An 11,144-nucleotide genomic window follows, 5' to 3' on the forward strand; every position below is an offset into this window, starting at 1 on the left:
ACATGTCTGGTGAGTATGCAGGCCATGGAAGAACTGGGACATTTTCAGTTTGCAGGAGTTGTGTAAAGATCCTTGTGACATGGAACCGTGGATTATCATGCTGAAACATGAGGTGATGGTGGAGGATGAATGGCACGGCAATGTGCCTCAGGATCTCGTCACTGTATCTCTGCATTCAAATCACAATCAATAAAATGCTATTGTGTTCATTGTACGTAGCTTATACCTGCATATACCATAACCACACCGCCACCATGGGGCACTCTGTTCACAACGTTGACATCAGCAAACCGCTCATCCACACAATGCTATACACGCTGTCTGCCATCTGCCCGGTACAGTTGAAGCCAGGATTCATCCGTGAAGAGCACACTTCTCCAGCATGCCAGTGGCCATCGAAAATGACCATTTGCCCACTAAAGTCCGTTACGACGCCGAACTGCAGTCAGGTCCCGACCCTGGTGAGGGCGACGAGCACGCAGATTAACTTCCCTGAGATGATTTTTGACAGTTTGTGCAAACCCACATTTTCAACAGCTCTCTGAGTGGCTGGTCTCATACGATCCCACAGGTGAAGTAGCCAGATGTGGAGGTCCTGGGCTGGCATGGTTACATGTGGTATGCGGTTGTGAGGCGGGTTGGACGTACTGCCAAATTCTCTAAAACAACAATGCGGCTTATGGTAGAGAAGTGAACAATCAATTATCTGGCAATTGCCCTAGTGGACGCTCCTGCAGCATGCCAATTGCACGCTCCCTCAAAACATCTGTGTCGTGTGACAAATCTGCACATTTTAGTGGCCTTTTATTGTCCCCAGAACAAGGTGCACCTGTGTAATGATCATGCTGTTTAATCATCTTATTGATATGCCACACCTGTCAAGTGGATGGATTATCTTGACAAAGGAGAAATGCTCACTAACAGGGATGTACACTAATTTATGCACAAAATTTGAGAGAAAGCTTTTTGTGCATATAGAACATTTCTGGGATTTTTTATTTATTTCAGCTCATGAAACATGGAACCAACACTTTACATGTTGCGTTTATATTTGTTCAGTATAGTTGTGTTACTTTGTGTTGAAATCTGGATCTGATCATTTACACTTTACCACATGTGAATCAGTAGGTATGAGATATACCGGAGAATCCCTATCATGGTAAATAATATCTTCTGAGAAAGTGTTTTTAAATGATATCCATTAGTTACGCTACGCACACTAAATGAGATGTGATTCTGTGTTCACTAGGTTTGTTGCAATGTTACCCCACACAACTATTTATTTATCTACAGTCCTACAGAACACCAGTCATTGTTGAACGTCTTTAATGCATTACATAATTAAATGGGAGGGGGGGGGGGGGATGTAACAGAATATCTTAAACATTTTGGTACTAGCCTAAGAAATTAACAATGTAATCCCAGTAATATTACACATTGAAATAACGAAAACAAACGTAACGTTCTCAGCACACTGCAAAAAGTCCAAATTAAAGGTCTTGTGGACACAGCCTTCCAGACCATCCATTTAATGACCCCAGAAGCACGCACACACGAATAAATCACTAACACCTCTGATCGTTTTAATTGAGGATACCAAGGTTATGGTTGTTTATCCCAAACTGCCATGATAGATGTTCTTTTCTAGGTTAATTTAAGTAACTCATTACAATCTGTTGTTTTGTTTAAAAATCAAACAAACTTGGATGTTAATAGGGGTTCTTGTCATAAAAACTGGGTTTCTGTATCCTTAGTTTTGATTGGCTCCTAAAACCGCCCCATTGGAGCTTTAGCCAATCCTGACCAACAGACGCTCTACAAAAAGGGGAGGTGCATAGAATCCATTTCTTGCTTCTGACGGAGTCACAAATCTGTACATAGAAGGCATAAACACTTAACTGATTAATTTACATTACAAGCCCCTGAACACTACCCATCCACCTAGACCCCCACCCCCATCTATTGTTTCTGTGAAATCTAAAAGATATGAATCCAAGGACTGCCAGCTAAATGATTGAAGTGCTAAGAGGAAGCATGTTTCTGCTAGAAATCAGAGGCAGAGAAAACTATGTGGATTCCCACACCTGTCCCCCCACCCCCCATTCGCCCCTGCACTCTACCAGCATGAGCAGATCTCAAAGTAAGACTCATTCGGGTCATGTCGGATTTGACCATTCGTTCAACTATAGAATCTAAGTCCCTGTTGTTTTTAAACCTACCCAACCCAGTTCTGTCTTACTACATCAGGTCAATCTAAGGATTCCAACAAAGATATGGAAAACTATAGCGATGGCTCTTTCTAGATATTTGTATTGATGACATGAGGGGTGGGATGTGTGTTCTGGGTGACGGGTTCACACAGTGTCAGAACAACAGCATAGTTAGTACATTACCGTAGCTGCATATCAGAAGAGGCTAGCTACTCCTGAAAACGCAGAGTCAGAACAGTCTAGCCATGCCACGCAGCTAGCTAACCGTTTAGTCATTAGACTCAGTCACTCTTCAAAACTTTAAAATAACAAAAACAAAAGACAGTCATTATCGTTATACTGCGATGAGTTTTAAAATTCCTTGACATCCCTCGTGAAGGAAGGATGAATGATGGCTTTGAAAGGTCAAGGGGGGGGGAGGTAGGTCAAGCGGGGAGGTCGGTTAACCCTCTCAGCAGGGGAGATCTGGTTGTCATAATCCTCAGCTGTAGCAGCAGGTTGCTAGTCACATAGCTGGGTAGCACAAGGACTGAGACACATGGATGCAGGGTCGGGCATGGGAGACAGGACAGGGGGTATTATGGAGGGCAGATCAGGGGATGGCAAATTGAACCACTAGTTCTTCTTTAGCGTCCACCTTGATCTGAGAGATTGCACTGTAAGCATAGGCAGCTATCTTGGACACCTGTAAATCAAATCAGAACAAAACAGGTTAACATGGGTCAATCAGCTACATAATGTGATGGTTGTTTTTTTAGCTCCAGAACTGCCATACACTAACAGGTTTATGGATAGGGAAATCATAGGACTGTTATAGAAAAATGACCTGATGCATGTCTGAGAATGACACTGTGTGTGTGTGTGTGTTAGGGGTGTAACAATACACGTATTCATACCGAACCGTTCAGGGACCTCAGTTTGGTCCACACTGTGAACCCGAATGAAAACATAACATAATAATAAAACACTTGGAATATAAACTAGGCCAACGCTGCGTTGGATGCCTAATGAATGTTTTCAGGCTATTCTGTTACAACAACTAGAGCCTATGCGCACCTTGTAAATCAAAATTCAAATCTTGATCGGCTCATTTCAAAATGTTATTTTGTGAGGCACAGCCAGGAACTAGTTCTGTACGATGGCGAGTGGTTGGGTGGATAAACCAGGAGGATTCTCCATCATCGTTTAAATATTCAGTTTGGGAACATTTTGTTTTCCCAGTAGATTACAAACGGTGATAGACACAGAGAGTATGTCTCCACTCCTCAACGAGAATAGCCTCTGCAGCTGCCAACGCCTCGAACATGTTGACACGTTTACACCGACATCACCCCAGTATTCTTACCACTGGAGCAAGACCGCGACGCAAAAAAACCAAAAATAAATGCATCATCTCCCCTCAGCATTCAAGCAGCCCTTCGCAGCGGATTCTGACCGAGCCAAAGAAATTACAAGAGCGATAGGTATGTTTATAGCCGTGGATATGCGCCCATTCTCAGTGGTTGACAGGAATAAGGGGTTTCAGCACCTGGTGAAAGTGCTCAAGCCACGTTAGCTAACTTCGCCCTCATGCACCCATTTCAGCAAACAGGTAGTAACCGCTCTACATCAGCAAGGCGAAAGCCGAAGTTGTCAATGAATTGGCAAATCAAATGTTATGTCACATGCGCCGAATACAAAATGTGTAGACTTTACCGTGAAATGCTTACTTACGAGCCCTATCTTAACAATGCAGTTAAAATGTAGTCAAATTTGCTAATAAAAATAGAAAATAGTAACACCAATAACAAGGCTATATACAAGGAGTACCAGTCCCGAGTCGATGTGCAGGGGTACGAGGTAGTTGAGGTTATATGTACAGTTAGGGGTTAAAGTGACTAGGCAATCGGGATAGATAAGAGTAGCAGCAGCATATGTGAAGAGTGTGAGTGGTGTCAATATGCATGCATGTGTGTTTTGTGCATGAGAGAGTACGTAGTGTGTGTGTGTGTGTGTGTTGGAGATTCAGTGTCAGTAGAGCCCAATGAGTCTGCATAGAGTCGGTCAGCCAGTACAAGAAAGGGTCAATGCAAATACTCCGAGCAGCCATTTCATTAACTGTTCAGCAGCCATTTCATTAACTGTTCAGCAGCCATTTCATTAACTGTTAAATAGTCTTATGGCTTGGGGGTAGAAGCTGTTCAGGAGCCTTTTGGTCCCAGACCTGGTGCTCCGGTACAGCTTGCTGTGCGGTAACAGAGTGAAGTCTATGACTTGGACGGCTGGGATCTTTGACAATTTTTCAGGCCTTCCTCTGACCGCCTAGTATAGAGGTCCTGGATGGTAGGGAACTTGGCCCCAGTGATGTACTGGGCCGTACGCACTACCATTTGTAGCGCCTTCTGGTCGGATGCGGTAATGCAGCCAGTCAAGATTCTCTCAATGGTGCAGCTGTAGAACTTTGAGGATCTGAGGGCCCATGTCAAATCTTTTCAGTCTCCTAAGAGGGAATAGGCATTGTTGTGCCTTCTTCACAACTGTTGGTGTGTGTGTGGACCATGTTAATGCCTTAGTGACGTGGATACTGAAGAACTTGAAGCACTCGACCTGCTCCACTACAGCCCGTCAATGTGAATGGGAGCGTACTCAGCCCTCCGTTTCCTGTAGTCCACAATCAGCTCCTTAGTGTTTCTGACGCTGAGGGAGAGGTTATCGTCCTGGCACAACACTGCCATGTCTCTGACCTCCTCCCTATAGGCTGTCATTAGCAAACTTAATGATAGTGTTGGAGTCATGCACTTCCACGCAGTCATGGGTGAACAGTCAGTACAGGAGGGTTCTACGCACACAACCCTGAGGAGCCCCCGTGGTGAGGGTCAGCCTATCCTCATCACCCGGGGGGCGGCCCGTCAGAAAGGTAGGTGTTTAGTCCCAGGGTCCTGAGCTTAGTGATGAGCTTGGAGGACACAATGGTGTTGAAAGCTGAGCTGTAGTCAATGAACAGCATTCTCACATAGGTGTTCCTCTTATCCAGGTGGTAGAGGGCAGTGTGGAGTGCAATAGAGATAGGGTTATCTGTGGATCTATTGGGGCGGTATGTGAATTGGAGTGGGTCCATAGTTTCTGTGATGATGGTGTTGATGTGACTCATGACCAGCATTTCAAAACACTTCGTGGCTACAGACGTGAGTACTACGGGGCGGTAGTCATTTAGACAGGTTACCTTGGTGTTCTTGGGCACAGGGACTAAGGTGTCTGCTTGAAACATGTAGGTATTACAGACTGGGTCAGGGAGAGGTTGAAAATGTCAGTGAAATCACTTGCCAGCTGGTCAGTGCACGCGTTCTGGTAATCCGTCTGGCCCCGCGGCCTTGTAAATGTTAACCTGTTTAAAGGTCTTGCTCACGTCAGCTACAGAGAGCAAGATCCCACAGTCGTCTGGAACAGCTGGTGCTCGCATGCATGGATCAGTGTTGCTTGCCTCGAAGCGAGCATAGAAGGTATGCAGCTCGTCTGGTAGGGTCGCATCACTGGGAAGCTCGTGGCTGGGTTTCCCTTTGTATTCTGTGATAGTTTGCAAGCCCTGCCACAGCCAACGAGTGTCAGAGCCGGTGTAGTAGAATTCGATCTGTCCTGTATTGATGCTCTGCCGTTTTGATGGCTCATCAGAGGCACCCTGTGTTGTCCTTACTACGGATGGACCTCCAGGGCTACAGAGAGCTACTTAACAGTGACAGCCCATCACCTTACCCCGGAGCGGGAAATTAAGTACCGTGCTACAGAAACGTCCTGTTTATGGGAGTCGCACACGTGTGCATCTTTTTCTCTTCGTAAGAAAACATTATAGCAAAGGTCTATACAATGTCTAAGCCATGTTTATATATTGATTTCACACAAATATTGCACTTTATTTTAGTGTTGTTGTCTAATCAGGTGTTTTCATTTCAGAAAATACAAAGTGTTGTTATTCCTGATTATGCTCATCAGGCATTAAACAACTCATGATCACATGGAATCAGGAATACCAACATTTTCTTATAGAAACAAAAATTAACTAGAGTAACTGTTGGCATTTCATTTTCCTGCTTTACCGAAACCGAACAGTGACTTCAAAACCGCAATACGTACCAAAACGTGTGTTTGGTGAACCGTTACACCCCTGGTGTGCGAGCATGTGTGCGTGTGTTCACCTGTTGTACATCGGAGTATGGCACCAGATCACTAGCGAGCACTTGGTGCGGCTGGCTGGTGAGTGAAGGGAGAGGGAGGGGCTTCTTCTGAGACAGACTGTTACTCAACAATGCCAGTTTTGTACTGAAACACACAATAAAGACAGGTTAGTACTGAAACACATGGCCGGTCAAAACCCACTCCAAAACACAGACACATTAAGCAACTACCTCCACACACCAACCTGTATTGCCGAGCTTTGTCCATGTACTCATGCTGCTCCATGCCTTGAGAGTCTGCAGCCGAGACATCAATGATGTTCCTAAGAAACAGAGACGCAGGTAGTCAGCAGAATTAAATCCCAAATGAATAAATCCACGATGAGGGAGGAGAAAGAACGTTTGTGTGTCTTACAGGGCTGTCTTGGTGAGGATGGATGTGAGTAGGGCCTGTTCGTCTGTGCGTGCTGAGGGTACACTGGCGGAGCTCCATTCTGTACTGTTGAGGGGCTTGCTGTCGGGGTTCGGGTGGGGGATCAGCGGCTTATACACGTCAGGGTCCTGAGGCACAACATACGCGTCACACTCACAAACTATCACAACATCCTCCATCACTGGCTGTTAAGGTACCCAGATTGACCTTGCTTATTGTTAAAATGAGCATGATATGACCTCTGACCTAAAGTATAAAACAAGAAGGCACCCTACAAAACCCTATACTATGACTACTCATCCCTGATCACTAAGTCAATAGGGATCTGCTGCTGTGACAGGCAGACAAGAATGAACCCAAACAAAAGTGTTACCTAAGCCTGATATGATACTGGTGTGTATATTTCAACAGTCTTATCCTGTGTTATAACAGGGTTAGCGAAGCAGTGGCAGGCTATATGTGTACAACAGTCATCTGATAAATGGTAATACGTTATCCCCCACCTCACATTTTCCAAAAGTGAAAATTAAAATAAAAAATGTTTCCCCTTCACCAAATTCCATTTTGGCCTATGTCACAACTGTAAATCTGAGATCATATGACATGCATCTGGGAGAAGTTAACTTGCTGGCAAGTTCAACGGCGTTACCGAATGTGAACCGTTGAGGCCCAATTAACAGAAGTGGTCACGTTTTACCGGACCTGATTGATGATGATCATCATCATCATCATGACAGGTGAGAATTTAAACTACGTTTTTTTTCTGCCCTGCAAGTAGCTAGCTACTGACGTACAGATTAACTGGTTAAGTTAGTTAGCAAACTAGATACTGCCTATATTTGTCAGCAAAGGTTGTCACTATTTTGAAACTTCACTTAACTAGCTAATGTTGTTAGGTGTGTTGGCCAACTTGCTAATCAGGTTACTACATTCCCTTGGCCCAATCTTTCGTGCACAGCTAACGTTAACAGTTATCTTAAAGGTCTGACTAGCTAAGCTATCTGTTGGGTCGTAGTTGGCTAACTTAGAAATTGTTTCCTTTTAACGTGCAATGATGCACCATCTTTTCACTTTTGGCTAGTGGAATTCGATACAACAAACTCTCGCAATGTCCTGATGACCCCAAAGAAAGTAACGTTAACGTTACTTTGATTGTCAAAGAGTATTTTGCAACCTAGATAACCAACTAGCCTATAGTTAGTTACCTGCTCGGTGTTCTCGTTTTCGCTGCTATAACAGCAACCCATGGCGTCCGCTGGACGGTCTGCCAGGTACGCGAACGCAATTTCCAACTACTCCACCCGGGAAACTATATAATAAGAGTAACAGTCTCGGTCCACTTTCTCTCTTACCGCTTCTGTCAGCGACTACTACAAACGAAGCCTATCACATGACATCAGTTTTTGAGCAGCCAAGGACTGGGCAACAAACATAATGACATCCGGCCACTGTGAAGCCAGCACGGGAACACAGACTCCCCAATCACGTGACATGGGGTATTTAACGTTTTAAGACTCGGGAAGGGTGACTTGTTATTGTTTTATTTGAGATATGGAACCTGCATACAACAGACGGGGCGAAAGGGAAATACAGAACGAAGAGATGGCAAAAATACATTGCTAACACATGCTCGTTGTGTGCAGGTTCTGAGGAGACTGCTATCGCAAGATAAAAGGTAAAAGTCATCTTTCAGACGCCCCCCCCGGGTCTACAGAGCCACTTTACAGCCCTCAATAACCATTGCATTTGATGAAAGAACCCGTTTGACGAGTTTGCATGACTGGGTGACGCCAGGCGCCCTCATTACACATCAGACTACTAGCTACTAGGCTGTGTACTTCTCTTCCAGGACAGCTAAACAACCACTGCTTTGTTTTTATCCTACGCCTGTTGTCAGTATGGCTCAGCTGATAATATCACTTTGCGTGTTGGTGTCTATTTGTCTCGCCTCGGTTTTGACCAAAGACAGCTCCGTTCAGTTTGCGTCCGAAAGTCTTAGTACCTCCACGGTTCGCTCGGTGTGTAAGCCCATCCCCAGCACACTTTCTCTGTGCCACGGCGTCGGTTACCGGGAGATGCGGCTTCCCAACCTGCTGGGGCACGACTCGTTGAAAGAAGCCCAGCAGCAGTCGGCCGCGTGGCTACCGTTGGTCTCCAAACTCTGCCACCGGGATACCAAGAAGTTCTTGTGCTCGCTCTTCGCCCCGGTGTGCTTACCGGAGGGGGCCGTGCGCCCCTGCCGTGGGCTGTGCGAGGCTGTGAGGGACGGTTGTCTTCCGGTGATGAGCGCGTTCGGGTTCCCGTGGCCCAACATGTTCAACTGCACCCGGTTCCCGCGCGAGACCCATCTCTGCATTCCCACCACGACCCGAGACACAGAGCGTGCACGGAAGGAAGAGGGACACGAGGAGGCATCAAAGGGTTTGTGCCTATCATCATTGGGAGGTGATCCTCTGCAAAAAATGTCCACTCTCTTTCACACACACGCTCACCCTTCTCGGTGGCATGTCTCTTGGTGTCCTCAGGAACAGTGATCTGTGATGCATGCAGTCTGGCTGCTGAGGGAGAGATAGACAGCCAGAACACCTTCTGCAAGAGTCCATATGGTGAGTGATATGTGTATGGCATTGGTTACACTTTACACAAAGGTTTATAGAGGTCAATAACGTGTTTACATGTTTTAAAAAGTGTTTACAGACCTGTATTTCTGTGTTTCCTCTCTCAGCCTTTAAACTGCGTATTGGGAGTGTTTCTGTAGTGCAGGGTGACCGCAGGTTAGTCCCTCTGGCCCGGAGTCGCATCCTGAGGTGGGAGGGTGGAGGCGCAGAGAAGGCCGAGGGCGTCGGGGGGGCCATGGCCTACAGTGCCCTTTGGTTGCAGGAGGGGGGTACCTGCACCTGTCCTGCCCTGGAGGAGGCAGATGTGGGGGAGGGGAAGGAGTCCCTGGCAGGGGTGTGGTACCTGGGCCTTGCTGACACACAGGAGGGCAGGCTGGTCCTCACTAGGCTGGTGAGGTGGAGGAGGAGCGACAAAGAACTCAAGAAGTTCATCAGGAGACTGCTCAAACAACCCTGCTGATAATGTCATCATACAAACATAGAGAGACTTTCCAAATTGGCGAATTGTATGCGTATGAGAGGACACCACAGCCCTGTTACATTTCAGCCTCTAGGCCTAGACAATATCTCTTCCATATCCCTTTCATATCTCTTCCATATCCCTTTCATATTCATGTCACCTAGCTCTGGAGAAGTGATGCCTTCATCATATTGCTGTCAACTATCTATCCAGTCCATTCAGATCTATGAAGACCTGTGGGGAAGGGGCTAGGCAGTAGAGAGACCACCAGAGGTCCAGTGTCTGTGTGTTTGGATCCATGTTCTGGACACCTGTCACATGTGAGACATTTAGAAAAATGTAAATTATGTACAGTGTTGTATTACATTCTGAATATAAAAAATCCATGTTTTTTTTAATCAAATGTGAGGACATGATTTATGATTTGTGTAAGCCGAGTCAGATGACACAATTACCAGTGAGGCACAGAGCATCATTAGTTCCATTCAAAGCAGAGTATTATTGTCTGATAGTAACATCAGAGACTGCTGTGTAACAGTGTCTAATAAACGTTATATTGAACCATAAATACTGCTGTCACTTTTCTGTGTGTGTTTTCTGGATCCTTCTGTTTGTGGCAAGGGAGAAACCTGACTCTAGACTCACTCCACACCTGTGACTGTACACCTGATCCACCCATGTCTGCCTGCCTGTCTCTGTTTGTCTGTCTCTCTCCCATTCTCCACCCCCCTTCATCTCTTGTGTGTTGAGTCAGTAGATCCACCATAACACCATAATTTGATGTATTGCTGTATGTTTACTATGACCTCAGAATGAGTCAATAATAAACTCATTGTGAGAAACAATGGGGGGGGGGGGGTACTGTGAATAAAACAGACATGCCCCAGGTGGTCAGTGAATAATTCAGTTACCCAGCTCCCTTACCTGAACCCCCTTGCCCTCACCTGCGGAGCTATGACTACAACCACACACGATAACCATTCAGCATTTCTCCTGTCTCTGCCAAACATCTACAGGCAGGTGAGTTGTTTTTACTGTACAGCGGTAATGTGGGAGAGAGTATTCTTTTTACAAGAGGCTTGTGTTATGGGAGGGTGAGTTGAAGTACAATGTAGCGTCGGTTGTCAGTGAGGTGCGGGAAATCTCCTGTCACTCAGTGTAAAGCTTTAGTAACTGCAGTTTGCAGTTGGCCAGAGGAGCATCTGTGTGTGTGGTTTATATCCAAAATAGATGGACTGTAGTGGTTGTGTGTGTAGAGACCTGAAATAGGAGGAT

The 11,144-nt window shown here is 45.8% G+C and overlaps 2 protein-coding genes across 3 annotated transcripts; one reads left to right on the forward strand and one right to left on the reverse strand.

Annotated features, from left to right (window-relative positions):
- Positions 1-1,309: 1,309 nt before the first annotated feature.
- Positions 1,310-8,225, reverse strand: LOC120028576 (ragulator complex protein LAMTOR1-like). 2 transcript variants are annotated; one of them, XM_038973770.1, is made up of 5 exons: positions 7,997-8,221; positions 6,774-6,919; positions 6,604-6,681; positions 6,380-6,503; positions 1,310-2,895 (listed from the first exon to the last, which is right to left on the reverse strand). In XM_038973770.1, the coding sequence occupies exons 1-5, from the start codon at positions 8,036-8,038 to the stop codon at positions 2,803-2,805; spliced, it is 483 nt and encodes a 160-aa protein (XP_038829698.1). In that variant the 5' UTR covers positions 8,039-8,221; the 3' UTR covers positions 1,310-2,802. The 2 variants fall into 2 exon arrangements, with proteins under 2 accessions (XP_038829698.1, XP_038829699.1); XM_038973771.1 differs by having other exon boundaries at positions 2,783-2,895; positions 6,318-6,503; positions 7,997-8,225.
- Positions 8,224-10,433, forward strand: LOC120028574 (secreted frizzled-related protein 2-like). The gene is made up of 3 exons (XM_038973769.1): positions 8,224-9,212; positions 9,317-9,397; positions 9,517-10,433. The coding sequence occupies exons 1-3, from the start codon at positions 8,690-8,692 to the stop codon at positions 9,867-9,869; spliced, it is 957 nt and encodes a 318-aa protein (XP_038829697.1). The 5' UTR covers positions 8,224-8,689; the 3' UTR covers positions 9,870-10,433.
- Positions 10,434-11,144: the final 711 nt, after the last annotated feature.

This window comes from Salvelinus namaycush, chromosome 34, assembly GCF_016432855.1.
Source record: "Salvelinus namaycush isolate Seneca chromosome 34, SaNama_1.0, whole genome shotgun sequence".
In the NCBI taxonomy this organism is placed as follows: domain Eukaryota; kingdom Metazoa; phylum Chordata; class Actinopteri; order Salmoniformes; family Salmonidae; genus Salvelinus; species Salvelinus namaycush.